The sequence below is a fragment of the Balaenoptera physalus genome (assembly GCF_965194825.1).
Source record: "Balaenoptera physalus genome assembly, chromosome: 17".
Lineage (NCBI taxonomy): Eukaryota > Metazoa > Chordata > Mammalia > Artiodactyla > Balaenopteridae > Balaenoptera > Balaenoptera physalus.
Genome location: NC_138895.1, coordinates 84,928,882 through 84,953,689, shown reverse-complemented (window position 1 = coordinate 84,953,689; position 24,808 = coordinate 84,928,882). Strand labels below are relative to the sequence as shown.

At 64.7% G+C, this 24,808-nt stretch overlaps 3 protein-coding genes across 5 annotated transcripts in view; 1 reads left to right on the top strand and 2 right to left on the bottom strand.

Moving 5' to 3' along the window:
• The window catches only part of IQANK1 (IQ motif and ankyrin repeat containing 1), a gene marked incomplete at both ends in the record, with an annotated part of 35,160 nt that extends 26,633 nt beyond the window's left edge, over positions 1 to 8,527 (bottom strand). The window contains 3 exon segments of the mRNA XM_082433888.1: positions 4,641 to 4,729; positions 7,512 to 7,590; positions 8,521 to 8,527. Coding sequence (XP_082290014.1) covers positions 4,641 to 4,729; positions 7,512 to 7,590; positions 8,521 to 8,527 — 175 coding nt within the window.
• FAM83H (family with sequence similarity 83 member H) lies at positions 3,203 to 16,896 on the top strand. 3 transcript variants are annotated; one of them, XM_082434152.1, is made up of 6 exons: positions 3,203 to 3,220; positions 10,448 to 10,909; positions 11,852 to 12,016; positions 12,103 to 12,227; positions 12,449 to 15,189; positions 16,423 to 16,896. In XM_082434152.1, exons 2-6 carry the CDS (start codon positions 10,463 to 10,465, stop codon positions 16,425 to 16,427), a joined length of 3,483 nt encoding a protein of 1,160 aa, XP_082290278.1. In that variant the 5' UTR covers positions 3,203 to 3,220; positions 10,448 to 10,462; the 3' UTR covers positions 16,428 to 16,896. The 3 variants fall into 3 exon arrangements, with proteins under 3 accessions (XP_082290278.1, XP_082290280.1, XP_082290279.1); XM_082434154.1 differs by lacking the exon at positions 3,203 to 3,220 and adding an exon at positions 6,524 to 6,765 and having other exon boundaries at positions 12,449 to 16,896; XM_082434153.1 differs by lacking the exon at positions 3,203 to 3,220 and adding an exon at positions 6,666 to 6,765 and having other exon boundaries at positions 9,804 to 10,909; positions 12,449 to 16,896.
• A 1,660-nt stretch (positions 16,897 to 18,556) lies between these two features.
• MAPK15 (mitogen-activated protein kinase 15) lies at positions 18,557 to 24,808 on the bottom strand. The gene is given in 17 exon segments (XM_082433460.1): positions 18,557 to 18,744; positions 18,746 to 18,817; positions 18,964 to 19,092; positions 19,181 to 19,314; positions 19,430 to 19,607; positions 19,733 to 19,838; positions 20,004 to 20,056; positions 20,058 to 20,190; positions 21,141 to 21,149; positions 21,151 to 21,288; positions 21,474 to 21,596; positions 21,598 to 21,650; positions 21,652 to 21,869; positions 22,778 to 22,868; positions 22,974 to 23,003; positions 23,257 to 23,355; positions 24,628 to 24,808. Coding segments are annotated over 17 exon segments (1,746 nt in total). The 5' UTR covers positions 24,697 to 24,808; the 3' UTR covers positions 18,557 to 18,633.

Genomic DNA, 24,808 nt, shown 5'->3' with positions numbered 1-24,808 from the left:
GGAACTAATACAGGAACCTGGGCCATCCTGACAGTTCACTGATCCGGAAGTTCCAGAGGGTGGGAGATAAAGCCACGCTAATGAAGTTTTTAGGGTTCATAGATCTGGGACATGCCAGGGCACCTTAAAGGAAAAGATAAATTGCTACGCCTTGGACCTCCTTCTGTCAAGAAAGAGGCCCAGCGCTTGGCAGGCCTCTCAAGACTCTGGAGCAGCAAGTGCCGTATTTGGGAATAGCACCCCACCCACATCCTGGGAGACCCAGAAGGCTAACGCTCAAGCCCAGAGGTCATGGCAGAGGCGTGGGCTGCCAGGCTGCCGGGCCAAGTGGCCAGCAGGTCTGATAAGCTGGAGGTATTTGTGGGGAGAAGGATGCCGTGTGGGACCTCCGGCCAACCCGGTTGGAGGGCCGCGGTGCAGACTTCAGGCTCCAGAGCAAAGCTGTGCCTTCCCTGGTAGAACCCAGTTCTGGGTCTGGAGAACAGCTCCCGGGATGCCATCGGCCCCAGTGGAGCCTGGAAGTCCAAGGGAGGCACCGGAGGCGGTTCGGAGCCAGGGTCAGCGGCCAGCAAGGCGGGAGGGAGAGAAGGAAGCCGGAGCACAGAGAGCCGTCCCTGGGGGTGGGGGCTTGGGCACAGGCTCAGCAGGGAGCAGTCGCGGGAGACTAGGCACGCGAGAGGAAGGCCGCGACGGGTGTGCGCTTTGGATGCGCTGTGGAGCTTGAGGACACCCAGGGGAGGGCTGGGATGCGCCTGAATGTGGGTCTGAGCCGCAGGAGGAAAGACTTGGGTAAAGATTTTTGGGTAAAGATTCGGCTCTGGAGGCCGCTGCCGAGAGGCCACAGCGGAGGCTGCGCGCTGAGAGGACAGGGCCTGGGACGGAGGGTGCCCACCGCCGTCCCCGGGGTGCCCGCGCCCCGAGGTTGGCTCCCGCCACGGCACGCAGAGCGGCCGGCGGGGCGGACCGGGCGATCACCCGGAGCTGGAGGCGTCGGGGAGAGGGGCTCCGCACACACGGCCCGGGCGCCCCCTCCCGCCGGCCGGCCCGAGAGCGCAGCCGGGGCCCGCGGGCTCTCACCTGTCGGGGCCTCGGGGCGCTCCTGGGGTGCGGGCCCCGTCGCCAGCTGGCGCCTCTCTCCCGGCTTCCCGGGGGCAGGGGGGCGGTCAGCGCGGCCGAGGTGCGGACGTGTACGGGCCACCGGAAGAGGGGCCGCGTCCCGGCTGTGCAGGAGCGGCCGCCCGCAGCCGCATCGCGAAGCCACCCCGACGGGGCCACGGCCTCCGCAGCAAACACGGCCTCCGCGGGGCGCCGCAGGGGGCGCCCGCGAGCGCCCGCGGGCAGGACCGCCCCTCACCTGGGGCCCGAAGCCCAGGCTCGCGAGCTGAGGTGTGGAGAGGCCTCCGGTGGGCGGACCCTCTGCCCCCCCCACGTGCCACTCCCTTGCGGGGCGCCCACCCTGCTCCCCGGGGATGCTGGCTGTCGACCTCCCCGCCAAGCCTCTGGGGAAAGGGCTGAGCGGGAGGGGCTGCAGCAGGCAGGGCTGGGCCAGGCAAACCAGTCGAGCCAGTGTGACAGAGCTGGCTGGGATGGGGCCCTGGGCGTGGGTGTGAGTCAGCGGCCCCGGGCTGGGGAAATGCTGGGGAGGAGTCGGTCCCAAGCCTCCCTCCCACCAGGAAGCGGGAGGTGGGGGGCACCAGCACTCAGGCTGGCCCTGCCCCTCCTCCCCCACTTGCGTCCCCAGGGCTCCAAAGGCTGGCCGGGTGGGGTCTCCTTGGGCCCCTGCGGGCTGAGCAGCCGGACCCCCCAACCAGGGCGTCCCCACGAGCCCTGCCCCACCTCAGGGCAGGCCGGCTCTTCCTACCCCCCCATCTCAGTCCACAAAATGCCACCTGGGCCTTTCAGGGTCCAGTTTCTTCCACCAGCCCCCGGCGCAGCCTGGCCCCCAGCAGGAGTCCACCACGAGGGGGCGAGGGGGTCCATCAACACCACAGAACGCCCCAGACTAGCTTGGGCGCCCCAGGCTCCTCCGAGCACGCTGGCTGGGGGCTGAGGTGCTCAGTGTGGGCTGGGCCAGGGGCTCCTGTGGTAGTTGGGTTAGGATTGTCTGTGGCTGGTGAGCGTCTTGTCTGGATGGCCAGTGAGGCTGGGAGGCGGCTCCTAGCCCTGTGGGCTGCAGTTGGAGTTTCCTGCGACCGGGGGTGGACGGGGTGGGACAGGGGTGGTGGGGCACTGGTGCCCGCCCAGGGCAAGACCAGACTCGTCGCTACACACAGCCGGCGGTCTGGCTGCCGAGAGTCACCTCCTCCAGTTTCTCGCAGTCTCCCTCCCAGTCTGGCCAAAGAGGCCCGTGCCCATACAGTCCTGCGCTGTGTCAGCCCATCAGTCAGCCTTCACGCCGGGTGAGCCACCGCGACGCTGAGTCCCTATAAACTGTCTGGCGTGGCCCAGCCTGCGTGCAGAGTGGGGCTGTGAGGCCCACAGACAGATCCCAGGCCAGAGCCTCGGCGCTGTGGGCACCAGCCAAGGGGAAGGGCAGACACGAGGGGCTGCAGGAGCAGAGGGCCCACCGTCGTGGCCTCCCAGGGATGCCCTCTGAGCCCGCCTGATTGAGGCCAGCCAGCCGATGAGCCTGGGCCCCCGGGGAGCAGACACCTGGTAACACAGGCGCCAGATCAGGGCCATGTCTGGCAGACGAAGTCGAGCTCGCAAACCCCGGGCCAGGAGGACGGGCAGGGCACAGAAGACCACGGGCCAGCAGGGCCCTGAGGCCAAGCCGCCACCCCCTGCCCCAAGGGGCCCTCGGGACGAGGCAGGGGTGGCCCCTGCGGGGCACATGACCGGCAGCAAGCTGGCTCCCCAGGGACACACCAGAGTGGCCAGACCAGAGCGGCCACAGGTAGCCAAGAGGCCGGAGAAGGCCACCGCTCTGGGGTCCGAGCTGGTGCCGGTCCCCGCTGCGGACGTGGAAGGCTGCAGGGCGGGCGGCCTCACACCGGGCTGGGGCCCCGAGCCGCTGAGGCTCCGCGAGGTCCAGCTGTGCCTGGCCCAGGAGCAGCTGCTGCTGGAGGACCGGCGGCGGCGGGTCCAGCTGCAGATGCAGCTGTGGCCGCAGCAGCTCCGGGAGGAGCAGGCCTGGGTGCAAGTGGAGGGGCTGGAGCTGGCCATGGCCTTGGAGCAACTGCGGAGCGAGGGCCTTGAGGCGCTTCGGACCCAGGACCGGGTAAGGCCTGGAGGGGGTGTGAAGGTGCGGGAGGCTCCGGACAAGCCCCAGGGGCGTGGTGACCCTGAGGGCCACCTACAGGTCCTGCAGGGCTCCAGGAGGCCGCAGCCCAGTGGATGTGTGCCGCGGCACACCTGTGGGCCCGCTTTCACGTCTGCGCCGTGAGGCTGGTGCCCACCACACAGGGCATGGCAAAGACCACTGCACGGGAAGCCCTCTCGGGCTGGCCCAATGCTTGACAGGTAGAGGGAGCCCAAGGAGGGAGCTTGTTTAGGGAAACTGAGGCAGAGGTGTCTCTGTAGAGAACCCAGGCATCCTGGCCAGGTGGGCCGGGGCGGGAGCTACCCAGCACAGTGCTCGGAATGTGTGGGGTGAGGGCTGGGTCCAGGGCCCAGGTGGACAGTCAGCAGGTAGCAGAACTGAGGTCCGTCATCCCCCCTCCCTCCCCGACACAGTTTCCTGGCCCACCGGCCCGGCCTCCTGTCTACTGCAGAGCCTGTTCCTAGGGCTTGAGATGGCGGAAGCCGCACGTGGCGCCTGAGCCTGTCATATTCGTTCCTGGACAGCTGCCGCCTCAGATGCGGCTGGGGCTATTTTGGGGAGCTAGGGGCTAATCTGGCTTGGTGTGAAGAGCAGTCGCCACCCTCCCTCCAGATCTTGGGATCTGGGAGGCCTCTGGGGTCCAGGCCCACTCCAAGCAGAGGGGCTGCAGCAGAGCAACAGGGTGTGGGGCTCTCTTAGCAAGCACAGACCCCAGTACAGGCCTGGGCGCTGGGAGGACCTGGAGCCGCAGCCTGGAAGGTGCTGGCAGCTTAGCAAAGAACTCAGATGAGTGTCGTGATGGAGAAGAAATGGGACTCAGAGAAGAAGAGTAACAATGGGTAGGAATGGACATGGGACAAGATGCCCTTCCTGGCCCATAGCAGGACCAGGAGGCCAAGGACAAGCTGTCACGTTTCAGCCTGGAAGTGGCTAAAGAAAGGATGGCCTGAGGGAGCGGCAGCAGACAAGAAAAAGCACAGGATAGCCTAGGTGGAGCAGAGGGTCAGAGTGGACCACATGCTTAGTCTGAGAATTCCCAACATGAACTCAAGCCCTGCCCTGTTTCAGAACCTATATTCAGTCCACACGGGCCTGCTTCCCATCTCCATGTGTCCTAAAGCCACGTTCCTCTGAACACTGTCCCTGGGACCCCAACCCCAGTCCCAGCCCCAGGGGTACAAGACTCAGGGTCAGGGTCTGGAATGGACATCTGAGCTCTGAATTCTCAGTCCACCACACTCAAGCCTGACTCAGAGATCCCCTGAAGGCCATTCTCAGAGAGAAAGGTCTTCCCGGAAGGACTGTCCCTGGGTGGCTGATAGCATGTGTCACAAGTCAGAGTTTGAGCAGGGTTGGACGTTAGAGGGCTCACACTCACCAGCAGCGGCTCTTGGCTTGGCTCTGTGGAGGGACGTCTGCCACTTCCCTGACGCAGCTTTGGGTCCCCGCTTCTTACTGCTCCTTCTCCTGGGGGTGAGTAGGAAAGGTCAGGGAGGGGGTGGTCAGAGTGGCAGCGGCTGTAGGGCCAGCATCACACACTGGCTTGGACCTGTGTGGACGGACAGCAGGTGCCGAACTGGGGAACACAGGATCACCCCGACAACACAGCTTCCTGCCGGCTTCCTGGCCCACCCGCCTGCCCCTGGTTCTTGGGGTGTGTGTGCCCAGCAGCCTGAGTGGGAATGCCTGGCAAGAACATCTGGCCACAGCTTGTCCCCCTTGCCCTCATTCCCCTGGCCCCTCCACCCTGGCTCACCCATCCTCACCCCAGGGTCGATGTCGGGTACCCATCTCCCTGCTCCAAACTACTGGGCTGCCAGCTGGACCAGCTTCATCCTAAACACAAGCCTGAGCCAACCCTGCCTTGCTGAAGCCTCCATGCCCCCACTGTCCCCAGCACCGCCGCCAGACACTGACAAACACCCCCCCCCCCCCCGCCCACACCGGGCATGCCCAACCCTCTCTCGTCTTGGCCTCAGCAGGTGGTGTTGTCAGGGCCTGGAAGCAACACCCCTCTCCCTAGTCCACTCAGTTGACCCCAGAATTCATTTCCTCGGGAGGCCAGCCCCAGGCGGTGGGTTCTGAGTAGGGATCTGAAGTGTTTGCGGGGGACGCTGGGGGGACCGAGGCACCTAGGGGCAGCTGAGGGCTTCCGTGTGTGTCTGTGCATGTGTGTGCACACATGCACACGGAAGGAGCATGTGGGGCTCAGAGTGCTTGCAGGGTCCCACGTCTGTGTGGGGGTCGGTAATGCAGGGTCCCCGGTTCGTGAAGGACTCTCAGTGCTCATGTAGTGTCCTGTATGTTGCAGGGTTCTGTGGGGGTCAGTGCATGAGGGACGCCCCGTGCATGCAGAGCGTCCTGTATGTGTGGAAACTGGCATGTGCCCGAGTATGGCAGGCGCAGGACTTGGTGTGCTTGTAGGGTCCTGTATGGATGCAGGGTTCTATGTGCACGGGGGGTCCTATGTATGTAGGCGCTCAGTGTGCGTGTGGCATCCCTTGTGTGTGCAGGTCACTGTGTGCCTGTAGAGTCCCCTGCCCACAGGTGTGTGCAGAGGACCCCGTGCAGTCAGTGTCTGTTACGCGTGAGCGTGGGCGTGCCAGTGGGGTCCAATTATGTGGAGGGGGCTCGGTGCCGGGACTGGTCTGGGAGGGGACTGGTGTGGGGTGGTGTCCACACGTGTGGGAAGGAAGGTCCCTTGGGTGCAGTGCTTTTCCTATACGTGTGTGAGGTCGGCGTGTGTCGGGGATCTGCGGTCAGGGTCCCTTTGTGCCCGGGGCGGGTCCCAGGTACTTATGGGCATCCGAGTATGGGGGCGTGTCTGCGCGGGCGTCGGGGTGGGGGACGTCCGGGTATGGTGCGGGGCCCCTGTGCTCACAGGTCCCCAGGCCCTGCCCTGCCCGGGGCTCGGCGCCGCCTCCACCGTCTCACCTGCTTCACCTGCCTTCCGCAGCCAGTAGGCGAGGCCAGAAGCGCCGCCCCCCGCGTGGGGCTGGCCCGTTTCCTAGCGACGGAGCCGGAACTTCCGAGTCACCCTGACTTCCGGGGCGAGGGTTCAGGGGTCGGGCTCAGGGACCTTAAGCCTTCGGCGAACAGATGGGCGCCTGGGGGCGCGGGGCCCTGGAAGTCGGGGCCTTAGCGGTCGCCGGGGGTAGCGGGCCGGGGTGCCGGGGTGCGCCGCCGGGGGGCACGGCCAGGTCCGGGGCGCGGGCGGGGGTCCGGGGGAGCCGGGGCGCGGGCGGGGGTCCCGGGGACGGCGGCGGGCGGGCGGCCGGCGGAGGAATGCGGGCGCGCCGCGGGTGGGGCCGCTCCGCCCCCAGGTGCTGCCCGGGCAGGCAGACAGCAGGGACGGCGGGCGGGGCGGGGGCGGGAGCGTGAATCAGGCCGCGCGGCGGGCGGACCGCGGCAGGGAGTGGCTGCCGGACCGACCGGACCGCGAGGCCGCTGGGCGGCGGTCGGCTCCTGCTGCCCTTGTCCCGAGACCCCGCGCACCTGGCCAGGTAGGGCCCCCTCCCCGGGCTCCAGCCGGGCGGGGCGCGCGGGAGGGGGAGGCCGCGGCCGGGCCGGCAGGGTGGGGCGGGGTCGGCGCCACCGGCGCCCCCCCGCGCGGCCTCACCTGGGCGGCCCGCCGGCCCGCACCTGGGCCGGGTCCTCACAACCCAGAGCGGGGCGGTGGGAGCGCAAGCGCGGCTGTGTGCACGGGGGTCGGGCGGGTCTGCCCGAGCTGGGGGCGAGGGGGCGCCGCGGCCGCGTGTGCCGGTGTGGACGCGGGCGCTCTCGCTCGACGCCGGCCCAGGAGGAGCTGAGCGGGGAAGAGGCGCCGGGCCCCGGTCGAGCCAGCCCCGGCTGTCCCGACTTGCTCCCGCCCTCGCGGCCTAGCTGGAGTCTGGAGAGTCTGCCGGGCCTGGCCTGGACCCTTCCCTGGGGCGCCCCTTCTAGGCCGCCATGGCCTGTGGGTGGCCCGAGTGGCCAGGGCTCGGTCTGGTTCACACCGTAGGGTGCAGGGGAGAGCGGAAGGCCCCGATTCCCTGGCGCCCAAGTCCCTGGACTGGGGTGGGTGGATGGGACACCCGGCCCAGTCAGCCTAACTCCCTGGGGTTCAGTAACCCCCTTTGGCCCTGCAGTGTGCACCGGAAAACTGCAGCTCTCCCACTTCCAGACCATGAGCCTCCCCTGCCAGGATCTCACCCGCATCCTCCTCCCCTCAGCCTAATGCCTCTGTCTCCCTGGCGCAGGGTCCGTTCACCTTGTGCGCTCGCCCCAGATCCTTCCCTCCGGATGAAACCCCAGGCCTGCCCTGTGGGAAAGACTTCCGGTGGAGGCCCCTGGTAAGGGAGCCCACTAGAGCCCTGAGGGCCGTGCCTGGAGGCTTTGACGCTGTGTCAGAGGTCAGAGGTCAGCTGCCAAAGCGCGGGATTCCTGCTGAGTCATCGGCCTGGGTGGGATAAGCGCCCCTCCCTCCCTTAGGGCAGGCATTTGGTAGGCAAATGTGAGGGGAGGCACGCTGGTGGCTTCTCCACAGCTGGCTGGGAGTGGCCACTGCCCGGTCCACAGTTCAGGGGTGTGCAGACCCATGAAAGGAAACAGGCAAAGGAATAAAGTCTTCGGGATCATGGGTATAGCTGTGTGGGCCAGGGCAGGGCCACCTGGCGGGCTCACTCACGACGGGCGCCCCTTCCTGACCAGTCCTGTCGGATGAGAAGGTTCCTTGCCCACCCTGGGATCCCCTGTCCCCCCACTGCATGCAGCCTGGGCAGTTCGTGTTGATTCCCTTCCCCAGTGAAGTAGGAGGGGATGACCTCCCTTCTAGCAGGTCTCCCCGGCTTGGGAAGCGGCACCCTCAAAGGCTGTCAGCGGGATAGCGCCTCCCCCGCCAGTCACATACAGTTGGAGATCACACGCACACCCTGCTGTCAGATACGGGGGTCCCCCGCAGTGTGGGGGGGGGTGGGAGGAATTGGGAGTTTGGGATTGACACATATACACTACTGATGCTATGTATAAAATAGAAAACTGATGGGAACATATCTATAGCACAGGGAGCGCTGCCTAACGCACTGTAGTGTCCTAAATGGAGGGGATATATGTATACGTGTGGCTGGTTCATTTTGCTGTGCAGTAGAAGCTAACACAACATAGTAAAGCAACTATACTCCAATAAAAATTAAATTTTAAAAAAAGACAGTGTAAGACACCCCCCCCCCCGAAAAAGTGTCATCAGGTACAGGGTGAAAACCTAGTACAAACAGGCCCACACCTCATACCCGCGTGTGCTCAGCCGCAGTCTGGTCCTGGTACAATGAGGCCGTGTGTAACCAGATACAGTCAGGGGACGGTGCCCCCTCTTAAGAATGGCAGAGCAGCTTTTCCTCAGACAGTCAGACCAAGTAGCATCTCCGCCAGGTGTGACTGAATGACACACGGGTATGCCCCATCCCCACCTCCATGTCACATGCAGTAGCCTGTCACCTCCCAGGGAAGGCAGGCAGGAGAGGTTCCCCAGGTCATCCTGACCCCCCAACTTTATCAGGCAACAGTTTCCAGTGGGCTATGGACCCCATCCAGTCAGCTTCGTCCAGCGGCACCTGCAGGGCGCGGGGGGGCGGGGGGCACTCTGGGTTGTCTGGCAGAACCGCCTCCCCAGCCAGGACCGACGTTCAGGGAGCCACAGGCTAGGCAGGATCGGCTGCCCGCGGACCCTCCTTCCGGGCCAGGGGGAGGAGCATCCGGGTAGTTCAGGGATCCTGGGGAGATGGGCCCTGGGGGCCAAATAAAGACACGCACCTGGCCTTCCAGGACCGATGACCGCTTTTACCCAGGCCAGGGCCCCATGCAGGCCCTTTGGAGGCAGGTGGGCTGGAGTGGAGCCAGTGGGGCGTGGCTGATGTGAAGTTGAGGTGAGCGGTGAAGGTGGAAAGGCACCTTTGGAGCCCAGGACGAGCCCAGTGGCCACAGCAAAGGGCTCTGACTTCCTCCGGAGTGCAGCAGGGAGCCAGGCAGTGACCAGAAACTTGGAAAGGTTGCTGCTGCCACACAGGGCCGGGCTTGGCAGGGACAGGCCTCTAAGCTCCTGCCAGGATTACAGGCCTCGGGGAGGGCTGGTCCCTGGGGTGTGGCCCAGGGAGGTGTCTGAGATGGGATGGTGGACAGGGGCAGAGAGCAGGGGTCAGGGTTCGGAGGGCTGAGAGGTCAGCAAGTGGATTGTGGGGCTCAGAGTGTGTGACCCTGTAGGGCAGGTGCAGGAGTGGCCAGGGTCTGTGGATGGGGCTTAACGCTGCGTCCCAGGACAAGCTCTGTGTCCTGGGCCAGGTGTGCTATCAGGTCAACCCTGACAGCTGCATTGAAAAAAAAATGTTTTAATACAATTTTTAAAGGTTACACTCCACTTACAGTTACTACAAAATATTGGCTCTATTCCCCCTGTTGTACGAGGCATCCTTGGGCCCATCTTACACCCAATACTTTGTACCTCCCCCTCCCCCACATCTGAGTCTGCTTCTTTTTTATTATATTCACTAGTGTGTTGTATTTCTTTTAGGTTCTACATACAAGTGATATCATACAGTATTTGTTTTTCTCTGACTTGCATTTTACAGTGGAGGTAGCAGGCCAGAGAGGCACAGGGCGCAGCCCAGGTTCCCCCGGCACTGGGGGCAGAGACACACAGGCAGCGGCCCAGCTTGTCCAGCACTCACAGTGCCAGGGGCCACGAAAATGCATTCAGGTCATAAAATCAGAAGAAAAAAGTAAATTTAACAGTAAAGCCTGGATTATATTTTCTTTATTCCAACTATCATTACTGTTTTCTTTTTTTTTAATGGAGGAAGGGGTCCACAGAGGCCATAAAGTGACCTGAGTGGGGTTTGTGTGGAGCCAGAGCCCCTGGCAGGAAGCTGGGGCACCAGATGCTCCCCGGCTCCTGGTGAAAGCAGGGGCCTGGCCAGTACAGCCCGAGCGACGAGACAGCTGGAATGCCTGTGTCGGGGCGTTCTTCTGATGTTCCCCCAGCTAGGGGGCATGCTAGGTTCTGGGGGTGCCCTGGAAGACCTCCAGGCACGGGCTGAACTCCACAGCCCACGCAAGGTCACTGACAGCCCCTTCTATGATGCGTATCCACGTGTGTGTGTGTGGGGGGGCCCAGAGCCCCTGCCCCTGTAACGCGTCTCCCTGCCCTTCCCCCAGCTCCCTGGCCCCGACATGGCCCGTCGCTCCCAGAGCTCCTCGCAGGGGGATAACCCCCTGGCACCCGGGTACCTGCCACCCCACTACAAAGAATATTACCGCCTGGCAGTGGACGCACTGGCTGAGGGCGGGCCAGAGGCCTATAGCCGCTTCCTAGCGTCCGAGGGAGCACCTGCCTTCCTGTGCCCTGAGGAGCTGGAGCACGTGAGCCGCCACCTGCGGGCCCCGCAGCACGTTGCCCTCGAGCCCCCCGAAGGCAGCCCTCCCAACATGGACTTCGATGGCTCCTCGGGCACCTACTGGCCTGTGAACTCAGACCAGGCAGTGCCTGAACTCGACCTGGGCTGGCCCCTGACCTTCGGCTTCCAGGGCACTGAGGTTACCACACTGGTGCAGCCGCCGCCACCTGACAGCCCCTGCATCAAGGATGAGGCTCGAAGGATGATCCGCTCTGCCCAGCAGGTGTGCTGTCAGGCTCCGCGGGCAGTGGGGAAGGGCAGCCTGAGCTGGACCTTGAAGCATGAGTAGGAGTGTGAGGGTGAAGGAGAAATAGCATGCCCAGCTTAGGAGGCAAGGGTGGGGCCAGGGCTGGCTGGCCAGGCCTCTCCAGGCTTCACGCTGCAATGAGGGCTCCCTGGCAGACTTCCCGGGTCACCAGGGGTTTGATTATTGCAAGCTGCAGACTGCACAGGTTTGGTTGCCCAGGGTCATGGCCAGTGCCCAGAAACTCAGGGGCTCTGGGGTGGTTGGGGTCCCTCCTTGCCTGGCTTTACTGTTCAGAGAATTCTCTCTAGTTCTGCCCTTGACCTAGCTGATGGCTTCTTACCCCTGTGCCCTCAGCACCCCAAACAGTTGGCAAATAGCAATGGGAGCCTGTTAAACCATGGACCCTAAGGCAGCAGGTTTAGATGCTAAAGACCCCTGCCTCTGCCCACTGCCCCCCGCCCCCCCCGTGGGAACCCTCTCCCAGGGGCAGAAATGGATCCTGGGGCTCAGCCCCGATACCTGCCCTGGGATCCTGGGAGCTCAGCCGTCTGTAAGGCAGGGGGGTTTTGGGGGCCTCATCTGCCTTGCCCCCTGCGCCATCAGGGCTCTCTGCCCTGGGCTGAACACGCACCCCTAGCTGAAGGACAGCCCACCCCTAATAAGCTGCAGGCCCTGTGCCTGCCTCAGGCTCCATCATGGGCCACCTAGCAGACCAGCAGCCCCATATCACCTCTGACAGCCCCCTTCCTTCTGACCCCCAGTCCATGACAGGGCCCCACTCTCCCCTGGGATGGGCTAGTGGCCATTGTTGACATCCAGAGACAACCTGCCCTGGGGGCGGGGGCGTGGAGGTATGGCTAGAGAATGGTGGGGACCGTGGAGGGGTCTGTCCTCCGTCCCTGATTCAACCCCCCGCAGGTGGTGGCCGTGGTGATGGACATGTTCACCGACGTGGACCTTCTCAGTGAAGTGCTGGAGGCCGCTGCGCGCCGCGTCCCGGTCTACATCCTCCTAGATGAGATGAACGCACAGCACTTCCTGGACATGGCCGACAAGTGCCACATCAACCTGCACCACGTGGACGTGAGTGACCGGAGGGCGGGGAGGGGATGGCTGGGAGGGAAGGGGTAAAATCCCTCTTCAGAGACGTAACGCCTCTCCTGCCCCAGTTCCTACGCGTGCGCACTGTGGCGGGCCCCACCTACTACTGCCGTACTGGGAAGTCCTTCAAGGGCCACGTGAAGGAGAAGTTCCTCCTAGTGGATTGTGCCGTGGTGATGAGTGGGAGCTACAGGTGCGCCCAGCCCCGTTGCCCCCCCCCCCCAGCCCCAGCACCTCCCCATTAAAGGGCCTCCTCTCCAGAAGTCCTCCTCCTGGAGCCCCTGACACAGCTCCACCCGGTCCTGCCGGGCCTGGGTCATTACTCGGCCCCGCCCCTTCCCCCTAACCCTGGCCCCGCCCTTTCCCCTGACTGGTCACGCCCCCTCCCTCTGACTGGCCCCACCCTACTCCCAGCTTTATGTGGTCCTTCGAGAAGATCCACCGGAGCCTGGCACACGTGTTCCAGGGCGAGCTGGTCTCCAGCTTCGATGAGGAATTCCGCATCCTCTTCGCACAGTCCGAGCCGCTGGTACCCTCCGCCGGGGCCCTAGCCCGCATGGACGCCTACGCCCTGGCTCCATACGCGGGGGCTGGGCCCCTCATGGGTGGCCACGTGACCGGGGCGTCGACCCCTTTCTCCTTACCCAAACGAACCCACCTCCTGTTCCCACCGCCTCGGGAAGAAGGCCTGGGCTTCCCCTCATTCCTCGACCCCGACCGCCACTTCCTGTCGGCTCTCCGTCGAGAGGAGTCACCGCGGATGCCAGGGGGCGCCCTGGAGCCGCACGCGGGGCTGTGGCCACTGTCGCGGCATCTGGACGCCGAGGCCGGACCAGGCGGGGAGCTCTTGGGCCCGCGGGGCTTCTTTCAGGCGCGGCACCCAGAGATGGACGCCTTCAAAAGGCACAGCTACGCGGCCGCCGACGGCGCGGGAGCCGTGGAGAATTTCGCCGCTGCGCGACAGGTGTCGCGGCAGACGTTCCTCAGCCACGGCGATGACTTCCGCTTGCAGACCAGCCACTTCCACCGCGACCAGCTCTACCAGCAGCGCTACCAGTGGGATCCGCAGCTTGCACCGGCGCGCCCACAGGGCCTGTTCGAGAAGCTGCGCGCCGGCCGCCCTGGCTTCGCGGACCATGACGACTTCGCGCCGGGCGCCGGGCAACGCTTTCCGGAGCTCGGCCCGGACGGACACCAGCGGCTGGACTACGTGCCATCCAGTGCCTCACGGGAGGTGCGCCATGGCTCGGACCCTGCCCTCGGGCCCGGGCCCCGCGCTCTGGAACCGGCCGGGGCCCCACGCCCCAACCTGGGCCAGCGCTTCCCTTGCCAAGCGGTGACGAGGCTAGGCCCAGAGACTGTGCCCAAGCCAGAGCCCGAGCGCAGAGGCCGGCCCGAGGGGCGGGCGGGACTGCGGCACTGGCGCCTCGCCTCCTACCTGAGCGGCTGTCACGGTGAGGACGCTGGCGACGAGGGCCTGCCCGCACCCATGGAGGCCGAGGCCTATGAAGACGATGTGTTGGTTTCTGGGGGCCGGGTGGCCGCCGGGGACCTGCTGACCTCGAGCTTCCGTGCGCCCGCGTCCTTCCCGAGCTCCGGCAGCGGTGGTGGCGACGGCCCCGAGCCCGAGGGCCTGGAGGCAGGCCTGGCCAAGCAGGACTCTTTCCGCTTGCGCCCGAACCCGTTGATCCAGCGCAGCTCGCGGTTGCGCTCCTCGCTCATCTTCAGCGCGTCCCAGGCGGAGGGCACGGGCGGAGCCGCTGCGGCCACCACGGAGAAGGGGCAGCTGCCGCCCAAGGAGCAGGTGGCGAGCGAGATGCCGGCGTCCGGTGGCGAGGCCGTGCGCTCTGCTGTCTCCACCAAGGTGGCCGAGCTCCTGGAGAAATACAAGGGCCCGACTCGAGACGCTGGCGGCGTGGGGGCAGCAGTCACGGTCGCCAGCCACAGCAAGGCTGTCCTGTCCCAGGCGTGGCGGGAGGAGGTGTCGGCCCCTGGGGGCGGTGGCAGCGAGCGCCGCAGCCTCGAAAGCTGCCTGCTAGACCTGCGCGACTCCTTCACGCAGCAGCTGCACCAGGAGGTGGAGCGGCAGCCGGGAGCCGCCGCTCTCACCGCCACGCAGCTGCTGGACACACTGGGCGCGAGCAGCGGCGGCGCTGAGCGGCTGCCCTCCCTCTTCCCCTCCGCCCGGGGCCGCTCCGCCTCCCCGCGAGGGCGGGACAGCCCCCCACCCGAGCGGCCCGGGGCGCACCAGACGCCCCACTCTGAGCCAAAAGGGAACCCCACCTCAGCTTATCCCGAGCGGAAGGGAAGTCCCACGGCTGGGCTTCCCGGCCGCAGAGACAGGCCCACCACGGGATTCACCGAGCAGAAGGGAAGTCCCGCTTCCGCCTGCCCTGAGCGCAGGGGGAGCCCGGGGCCCCCGGGGCCCCCTGTGCCGGAGCGCATGGGCAGCCTCACCCTCCCCTTCTCCGGGGAGTCTCCAAAGACCGGGCCCACGGAGGAGGCACCTGGTGGCCCCATGGAGATCCTACGCAAGGGCTCTGCGCGGCTGCGGCAGCTGCTGAGCCCCAAGGGTGAGCGGCGCACAGAGGATGAGGGCAGCTTCCCGGTGCCACAGGAGAACGGGCAACCTGAGAGCCCCCGGCGGCCATCGCCAAGCCGGGCTGACAGCACCGAGGCTGCCACAGGAGATGAGCGGGGCCCGCAGGCGCGTGTGGCCTCGGCCACGGCCAATGCCTTGTATAGCAGCAACCTGCGGGATGATACGAAAGCCATTCTGGAGCAGATCAGCGCCCACGGCCAGAAGCATCGCGGAGTCCCCGCGCCAACCCTGACCCAGAGCAGCCCTGAGCTGGGCCACCCACCAGCTGCCGGCGGCCTGGCCCCTGACATGTCCGAGAAGAACAAATGTTCTGCCATCATCCTTTCAGACAGCCTGGAGACCCAAGGCCGGCTGAACCGCGCGCTGCCAGCCAGCGCGGAGGAGCGCGACCGACTGCTGCGCCGCATGGAGAGCATGCGCAAAGAGAAGCGCGTCTACAGCCGCTTCGAGGTCTTCTGCAAAAAGGAGGAGCCCGGGGGCCCGGGGGCCGGGGAGGGCCCGGCAGAGGACACCAGGGACAGCAAGGTGGGCAAGTTCATGCCCAAGCTCCTGGGTACGTTCAAAAGCAAGAAGTGAGTCTCCTGGCCCACCAGCCCGGGTCGGGGTGCTGGCATCACGGTCAGGCAGAACACCTGGTCCTCAGCCAAAGCCTTCGGAACCTGGCTGAGCACAGCCAGAGCTTGGCTCCACTTGAGGCTCACCTGGTGGTCCTCCCTGCCTCTTGCCCCTTGGCCTCTCCTCCCCAGGGGCTCCAGCCCCTAGCTGCCCCCTGCCCTACTTCCCCAGTTCCCGCTCTTCTCACACCTCAGTCTCTGGACCCTCAGCGCCACCCGCCCTTCTTCTGCATCTGACTCCACCATTTCTTTGGGCTTCAGGTCCCCTTTGGATCACCTCAGGGACCCATCTCTCTGTGCCTCAGTCCCCCAACTTTCTGGGGGCCCGCCTCTGTGCCTCAGTCCCCCATCTTTCAGGGGGCCCTCCTCTGTGCCTCAGTCCCCCGTTCTCTGGGGTCCTTGTGTCTCAGGGTGTCTGTGTCTCAGGGGTCCCTTCTGCTCATGGCCTTCTGGCTGTGCTGCGGCCTCTCCTCTGTGCCTGGCAGCCCCATCCTCTCTCAAGGCCTCCCACCTTCTCAGGACCTGTCTTCCCCACCTGCATCCTAGGTCGCCGGGTTCACTTCCTGCCCTGCCCCTCTCCACCCTCCTGGCACCTTTCCTGGCGGCCCATCCCTTCAGCGTGGGGAGGGGGGCCCCTGAGGGGCTGCCCTGTCGAGGACCATGGCGCTGCTCCCACAGGGCGCCGGCGAGGAGCAAGCGCGCCAGGCTTTGCGGCACAGTAGTCAGGTGGGTGCTACCCTCACAAAAGGTGCCTGGCAGACGCGTGTTCACAGGTGCCATCCCCAGCCGTGCCGCAGAAAGGGGCTGGATGCGGAGCTCTTGTTCTATGAGGGCAGAGGACAAGGTGCAGTGGCACCTGAGCCCCAGCCCACCGCTCCGAGGGGTCTCCATGCCACGTGAGGTGGGAGTGGTCCTTGCCCTGCAGGTGCCCAGCAGACCCAAACTCCACCTTGTTCTGCATTCTTTCCACCTTTGTCACCAACCCCCCAAAAATCTGTCCAAGGTTCCCCACTTAGCTTTCTTGTATCTTTTTTTTTATCTCCGGACAGTAGATCTGGAATGACACATTTGGGCACCAAATGCTTAGAAAGACTCCCACAGTAGGTGCTAGTACTGTTAAATTAGTGTTTGCGCTATTTCTTTTTAAATAGTTTTTTTTTTTTTTTTTTAAGTATAAGGAACCCCAATTGCTCTGGCTGGGAAAGGATTTAAGAAACAAGACTGCTGAATGAGGCAGCAGTTCTGACTGAGCAGCTGGAAAAGGGAGGGGAGGTGGGGTAGGGGGACACCTGCTCCCTGGCGGCTCGCAGTCCGGTTACCAAAGCCACCACCCAGGAACCACAGCAGAGACTTTGGTTCGAATGGAAAAGGTCACTGGGGAGCCGGACAAGCTGGAGCATTTCTGGGCCTTGACGTGCTTGTTGACGAGTTTGGTTTTACCTGGCCTGGTGCACAGCTGTTCTCAGCAGACCTGGCCGGGCCTATCGCTGAGGGAGAACCTCGCAGGAAGTGGAGGTTCTGCCCAGGGAGAGGCCAGAGGCCTTCAGAGCCTCCCGTCTGCATCCTCCACATCGTGCTCAATAAGACATCTCCTCAAATGTGATTCTGCACATTTTGGTGTTAATAATAAAACAATGCACAAAATATTCCAGCATGTTCCCAAATATATGTGTGTGTGTGTGTATGTATATAATTATATGTATACAATCACCCAGTTATATATTGCCAACTTTAGCCTTATGAACTTCTCAGATTCCCTCTGGACACCACCACCCATCCCTGTGGAGTGTACTAAAGACCCCTCCCCCTCTATACTGCCATACCTCTACCCGCATCTTCTAACCAACACAGACCCCTTCCACCTCTCAGCCCCTTCCTGTGCAGGCCTCACTTCACTGCCACACTTAGCTGCCTACTGCCCATCCTCGCCGCCGCCTGGCCCTCTGTGTAGGCACAGCCCCTGGTTGCCTAGCCCAGTAGACACTTCCCAGCCTCGTCTCGAAGCTCCCGTTGACCTGGGGCTTCCGCTGGCCTGGGTGCCAAGCAGCCACTTGCCCAGCTGTTTGGGCCTCCCTAGCGCTCCAGTCCCAGCAGCATGGCCTCTGCGCTCAGGGCTGGACTTCTTGGGCCCCCTGCCCCTTTCTGGGCAGTGGCACTCATCCTACAGTCTCATTTGTCCCCCTTGTTTATCACTTGGGGCTATGCCTCAGGCTCTAGAAATGCAAACAACTGCCCCTTGGGCAGTCCCCATCTCGTGAATAGCTCACCTCCAAGCCAGAACTGTGGTGGCCCCATCCTTGGCCTTCCCCCAAGCCCTGTTCTCTCTGCCTTTGAATCTCTCTTGTAGCTGCCAGGTCTGGGTCCACCCTCTGCCCAGCTCTCCTTGCCCAAGCCTCGCCCTTCCTCCTCAGCAGCCCGTGTCTTTTACAGTAGGGCAGAGCTTCCTGCTCCTGGCTTCACCGCACAGGCCAAAACCCTTAGGCTGTGAGCTCCTCCTGCCAGGCAGCCGAGAAGTGGCCTCCCTGTGTCCTGACCGCTACCCAGGGTCAGATGCGGTGTGAGGCATGCATGGGACCAGGAGACACCTCAGCGCCCGCTGGGCCCCTCTCACCTCCTTGCCCCCCACCCCCACCCCCTCCCCGGCCTGGGCTCACACCAGGCCCTTTGCCTGGTGATGACCAGAGGAGGGAGCCTTGAGCCCCGCAAGACATTTCCAGCTGTTCTTCCCCTCCCCCAACCAAGGCCTGGAGACAAACTGGGTGCCAGTCACTGTGTTGCTGGGGCACGGGCTGGGCTCGCTGACAGTGACTCCAGTCAGGGCCGCTGCCCCATCTTGTCCCTTTTCCCGCTCTGGCTCAAGGCCACAAATGTGGTCACACGGTAGCTTGCACCCAGGCAACAGATGCACTGCACAAGACCCTCTCCTGCCAGGACCACCCTGGGCACAGCCTGCAGCAGCCCCAGCTGGGATCTGATGTGCTCAAGCACCAGGCAGGCCTGCTGGGGACAAAGGTGACCAGACAGGAGCCCAGGGTGACAGCATACGGTGCCCACAAAGCTTCTCAAGGGCTCTGTCCTCGGAAAGGGGTGGGCTGCAGGGAGCCGAGGAGGAGAGTTGGGTAGGCAGGCTGGCACAGACCATACTTTATCGGAGAAGGTGATTGAGGTTGGAGTGCGAGCCTCATCTACTTCCCCAGAGGCCTGGACAAGCTCCAGAACTCAAACGTGGCCAGGAGAGGGCGGGTTGGGGAAAAGGTGGGTGGAGAGCACTGGGGTCTCGGGCGGGTTGGGGGCGGCGGCCTGGAGGAGGGGCAATCCAGGGACTGGGGGAGGGGCGCGAGGCTGGGCTCCGGGGATGGCCAGTTGAAGACCCGTAAGGCGGCTCAGGCGCGGGGTCCGGGGAGCAGAGGCAGGCAGCCCAGCGCCGAGTGGCAGACGGTCCCGTAGGCTTGGGAGTAGCCCCCGAGCACGGCCCGCGCGGCCCCCTGGCCCCCTGGCCCCCTGCGAGGCCGAGGCGCTGAACATCCTCCGGCCGGGCCGGGCCTCCCAGGGAGGCCGGGTAGGAACCTGCAAGCAGACGAGGATCCTCGTAGGAGGCGTGGAGGGAGCGCCCTGAGGCGAGGGAAGCGGACGGGGGAGGGGGAAGGAAGGGGGAAGGGGGAAGGGGGGGAAGGGAGGGAAGGGAGGGGAGGGCGGGAGGGGCGCGGGCTCACCGGTCGCGCGCCGGCCGCGTTGCCACCACGGCCCGGGTTCCGGTCACTCCGGATCAAGGCCTGGACGGCCACCTGGGCGGCGGCCTGCGAGGTCAAGGAGGGCGCCGCCCCCCTCCCGCTGGGCTTCACCTGGGAAGGGGCGTGTCGCAGGATCACTGGCACCGTCGCGAAGGATCTGCGGGAGGGGTCCTCCCGTGCCCCCCTTCCCACGACCTACCCAGCAGGATGCCGAGGGGAGCCCTGCCGTCGCCCAGCGGGGCCCTTTCCCTCTCCCAAGACCTCCTGGGGGCGGAGGCTGGTGCAGGCGGGCCGAGCTCTGCCTGGGAGGGTCCTTGGCTCCGCCGGGGACATCTGTGGGGTCGGAAGATCAAGTCCCGGAGTTAGGGGTCCCGCGCTGCTGACGGTTGGTGGTTCCACACAGCAGGGACCCCAGCAGCTCCGCGCGGGCGGCCGCCAGACCACACACCGTGCGCGGGGCCGTGACCGGGGTTACTTCGAGGCCGGCGTCCGGGCTTCCGCGCAGGCGAGCCCGAGGGCAGCTTGGCCGCGGCTCTGTGTTTGAGCGGGGCCGCCGGGGGCGGGGGGACGCCGCCCAGGCCCGTCTCCCTCGGGACGCGGCCGTTACCCCTGCGCTCCAGGATCATCTGCGAGAGGCGAGGGGGCGCTCGGAGGTGCGCGGGGTGGGCGTCAGGGGGTTGGGGGTCACTGGGGCAGGGGAGGCTTCGAGGGTGCGTGCACGGGGGATGATGGGGGTCGCGGGCCGGAGCACCTGACAGAGGCGGCTGCGATACTCGGTGGCCGAGACCTGGGCTCCTTCGTGCACCGGGGGCCGCACGTCCGCCTCCAGGGCGCACTCCCGGGCCGGGCAGTGGAACCTAAGGGGGGCCGGCTCCAGGGCGCACTCCCGGGCCGGGCAGTGGAACCTAAGGGGGGCCGGCGAGGCGGGTGCTGGGGAGGTGAGACCTGGGCTGCCGGCGGGCGAGCCCCTGCGACCTCTCCGGCCCACGGCAACCCCTGCCCGGCCGCCGGGCCTCCCCTACCTCTGCACGTAGGGGTGCTGCCGGGCCTGGGCCGCGCTGAGCCGCTTGTCGGGGGGCAAACACCAGGAGTCGCTTGCGGAGGTCCAGGGCCTCCGCGGGGGTGTCGGGCGGCAGGAGGGCGTCCAGTGTCTGCCCCGGCCTGTGGGCAGCCGGCCTATCCGCCGCTCCAGGGTCCGCCCCCCCCTTCCTGCTCCGTGCTCCCTCCCAAGCACCACCCTCAGGCAGCGGGCAGGTTCGTCAGACCCCTGCTTCCCTTCAGGTCCCCTCCTCTCCAAGGCCTGGTGCAGCTCCTGCCGCCGGCCCAGGGCGAGCTGCGCCCACACTGGGGCCTCCTCGTTTTTAGCCTGACCAACAGCTTCTGGGCTGGGGAGCCTGAAGGTTGCGGGAAGGGCGCTGGGGCCGGCTCCGAAGTCCCCGCACTCACCGGGACCCCAGGCGCTGCACAGCCTCGGCTCTCTGGCAGGGCTCAAACCCCGAATACCGGGTCGTGCGCCGCCACTCGTGCATAAGCACACCCACACGTGCGCCAGTCCTTACACACTCCTGCACCCTCCGTAGGCTGCACGCTCACACGTGCACACGCGTCCCCCATACCCTGTGCTCCCACCTCCACAGGGGAGCCCCTTGCCTTCTCCATCAGCGCAGAAACCCGGGGAGAGGACAGGGCTCCTTCAACGCTGTCCTTCGTCCCCCTCCCCCAGGGAGAAGGAAGGACCCCTGCGGCGCCCCCCCCCCAGCCGCCTCCCTCCACCTCTTTGCCAACATCCCTGTCTGGCTTCCAGCACAGTGTGGGTCGCCCCTGTCACCCCTCCGCAGAGCTAGTGCCCTTGTCCTGACCCGGATGGACCCTTCATGAGCACTCTTTGACCCTCGTGGACCCTGTGGCCCTGGTGGACTCTGTCCAGTTGCTCCCCGAAGCCCCCAGCAGCTCCTCTCTGGGCCCACCCTCGGCAGGGCCTGCCCTTTCCATTCTTCCCAAGGCTTCCGGACGCTCCCCGTCCCTCCACCTTCACGTTCCCACCCCCATCCCCTCCCGGCTGTCCTGCATTCTCAGTCCTGGTCCGGCAGGTGCTGTCCCTCCCACAGCTGTGTGCTCTGACCCTCAGTGTCCCTGGTGCCCGGCGGACCCCCGCACACATGCTAACCCTCCTTGGAGGGTGGTGGGATGGCCTCCAGAATCAGCTCCAGCTGGTGGAGCGTGGAGGCGCCGGGGAACAGGGGCCGCCCCGCTAGCATCTCCCCCGGGATGCAGCCCAGACTCCACATGTCCACCCCGGGGGTGTACCTGGGGCAGGGAGGGGTGGAGCTGTGGGGGGAGCCCCAGAGGCAGAGGTGGGGGTGGGAGGAGGTACTTCTGGGGGGTCTCGGACACTGGGGGCATAAGAAGGCCCAAGGGCCCTGGCGGGGCAGGAGAGCACAGGGGGACTTGCAGGGGGAGGTGGCGGCGGGGTGGGGGTAGGTCACCGTTACCAGCTCGAAGACAGCAACACCTCCAGAGCCCGGTACCATCGCGTGGCCACGTACTCCATCAGGTCATGGCCCTCGGGCCCCTCAGGGAGGCCGCTGAGGGAGTGGGCGAGGCCAAGGTCACAGCTTCACCAAACAGCTGGCGTCCAGGAGAACGTTGGATGGCTGGGGAAAAGAGGTGGGCTGAGGGCTGACATGGGTGGCGGCTTGAGGACCCTGGAGTAGGGGTGCGGGCCGTGGAGCTCAGTGGACGGGGCTTGGGCGGCACCTTCTGGTCCCGGTGGATAACTCGTCCTGAATGAATGAACTTGGTGGCCCGCAGGAGCTGGTAGAAGATGTAGCGCTTGTGGGTGTCCTTTAGCAATGTGCCCTTGCAGATGATGGCATTCAGGTCAGTGTCTGGGGGTGTGTGCAGGTCAGTCTGGTGGGCCTGGGGAGAGCGGGCCAGTCTGGCCCACTTTGAGCCCTCATGGGGGCGCCTCAGCCTGACCAATGCCCACAGACCCCAGGTCCCACTGGCCAACCTCAGAGCCGTGTCCTGGATGTGTGCACTGCCCAGGAGCCCCTGATGGCTTCTCAAGCTTGCCCACTGTCTTTGTTGGCACAGCAATAAAAGTTTGTGGAATTATTTTTATACTTTATTTCATGTTGCCTTTGCTTTATCAAATGAGTAGAAAAAAGAAAATGCAGGGCTTCCCTGGTGGTGCAGTGGTTAAGAATCCGCCTGCCAATGCAGGGGACACGGGTTCGAGCCCTGGTCCGGGAAGATCCCTCATGCCGCGGAGCAACTAAGCCCGTGCGCCACAACTACTGACCCAGCGCTCTAGAGCCCACGAGCCACAACTACTGAGCCCGTGTGCCACAACTACTGAAGCCCGCACGCCTAGAGCCCGTGCTCTGCAACAAGAGAAGCCACCGCGATGAGAAGCCCGCGCACCGCAACAAAGGGTAGCCCCCGCTCGCCGCAACTAGAGAAAGCCCGCGTGCAGCAGCAAAGACCCGATGCGGCCAGAAGTTAAATAAATGAATAAAAATTTTTTTTGATTAAAAAAAGAAAAGAAAATGTAGCTGCAAACAGTGGACAAAGCAGAAGCCTCATAGACAGGGTTCAAGATATTTGCCACCAGGCCTTGGGGGCTGACACTCCCCAGCTCCACAGGGACATTGCCCAAGCTGAGTGCACTGGCTACCGCAGGGACCCAAGCAGCAAAGGAACACACAGAGGGAGCCAGGCCACTGGGATGTGGGTGGGGGGATCCTGGGCCAGGACAAAGGTGGGGCTGGGGTCTGAGGGAGGCCTCACTCACCCATAGACTCAAACAGCAGGTAAATGTCCCTGCCATTCTCTGCCCGGATCACATCCAGGAGGTGGACGATGTTGGGATGGTCCCCAAATTCCTGGGGAGAGAGCGGGGGCTGTGCCCTGGGGGTCAAGGGGCCAGACTTCCCCTTATTTGGAGAGACTACACCTGGAGAAGCAGGCAGACGGCCTTGGCCACTCACCTGGAGCAGCATGATTTCCCGGAACGTCCTCTGGAAGGAGACAGAAACGTGAGTGTGGGTGCAGAGCAAGAAGGAAGCCCGTGTCTGGAGAGGATGTGAAGGGACTGACGCTCGCCACCTGCACACCCGCTGGACCATGAGGTCGCAGGGGGCGGTGCTCTGAGAAATGCCAGAAACCTGCTGTGATTGGGCTTCAAGTTGTGCCTTCCAGACACAAGGCAGCAGGGGGGCCACCCCACAACCCTGCCTCATCCTTTCCCACACCGCTTTCCTACTCACTTACTTGGGCATCCATCTTATCCTTGAAGGCATCAAAGATTTTCTTGATGGCCACAACCTCGCCACTCCTCTGACCCACCGCCTTCCACACGATGCCGTAGGCCTGGGGAGGAGGGCGGTCAGCCTGCTGGGCACAGGGCCATCCCCTGCCCGCCAGACCGCCCCCTGCAGGCATGAGCCTCCTCCTTCCTGCTCTGGTTCGGGGGAAGGGATGCTGTGTGGTGAGGGGCGAGGCCCCCGAAGCTGCAGGCCTCCAGAGGAGGCTGATAGGAACAAAGGGCGGTTGGAGGCCAGAGAGCATCTGGGGAGGCCCCAGGAGGATATGAGGCCACAGATGGGAGGGAGCTCCTGGGCAGGATCTGAAGCCTGTCCCTTCTCCGACAGTCTTTCATCCTTTCAGTCACCCTGAGCCCTCTCTCGTATACCCCATCCAGCCTGTCAGCAAATCCTGTTGGTTCCACCTTCAGGATTCATCAGAATCCGAAGACTTTCTACCATCTCTGCTGCCCCCGCCCTGGTCTGAGCCCCTCGCACCTCCAGCCTGTATCACTACACTGACCTCTTAACTACTCTCTCTCACCCACTCCCACTGTTCGTCCTCAACAGAGTGGGCAGGGTGAGCCTTGTAAAGTGGTACCAATGGCTGCTACCCTCCCTGTGTCACTCACAGTAAGAGCCAAAGTCCTTGCAGTTCCCCAAAGCCCCACCTGATAAGACTGTCCCCCCAGAACTCCTATCCAGTTACCTCAACTCTGCTGTTTCCCAACAGCCCAGCAGGTCCTTGCCTCAGGGCCTTTGCACGGCTGCTTGCACTGTCTGCAACTTTCTTTTCTCCCCTCCCTCATCACACACTTGCACACACCCAGTGACACACCTTCACACATACACTCTCACACAGTCCCACATGCTCACACAATCACAATCACAAATGCACATGGGCTCACACAAGGTTCTGGCCTCCACTCTGCCCACTCCATTTACTGGGATAGTAAATGGAGTGGGCAGAGCCCTTCTTGGGCAGAGCCTGGGATCTGCCCTTCCCCCTCAGCGACTGGATGACGTGTGCCCGGTCTCCCTAGAGCATTCTGTGGGCACGGGAGAGGCAGCCCGGGAGCCGGGGGTGGTGGGTGGGGACGGTGGGTGGATGGGGCACCAGGGTCCGAACTGAGGCCTTAGGGGTCCTGGCTGTCACCTGTCTCCCAGAGCCAGGTGACAAGTTCCCTGGGAACAGGCCACACCTCCAGCTCCTGGGGGAGGCAGGACCCAAGCCCAGGAGTCCCTGGCAGAGTGGAAGGCCACAGTCCTCCGACTGGCCCTGCCCACGCCCTGCAGGTGGCCTGGTCCGGCGGACGCCCGGGCGCCTCCCCGAGCTCACCCCGTTCCCGAGCCGCCGCTTGAGCAGGTATCGCTGAGCAACGTGACGGTCCATCTCGGCGGCACACATGCCGGCTGGTGAGCGCCAGGAGGCCTCCAGACACGCGCTGGGCTCGAACTGTTGAAACCGGTTGCCTTGGGAACCGACGGCGAAGCCCTCCCTGCGCCTGCGCCGGGGCGGG

What these genes read in the sequence shown, in the direction of transcription:
- FAM83H (XM_082434154.1), top strand. Translation starts at nt 10,463, where the DNA reads ATGGCCCGTCGCTCCCAGAGCTCCTCGCAGGGGGATAACCCCCTGGCA. An exon ending in TGATCCGCTCTGCCCAGCAG is followed by an intron (nt 10,910 to 11,851) that starts GTGTGCTGTCAG and finishes AACCCCCCGCAG; the next exon opens with GTGGTGGCCGTGGTGATGGA. An exon ending in GTGATGAGTGGGAGCTACAG is followed by an intron (nt 12,228 to 12,448) that starts GTGCGCCCAGCC and finishes CCCTACTCCCAG; the next exon opens with CTTTATGTGGTCCTTCGAGA.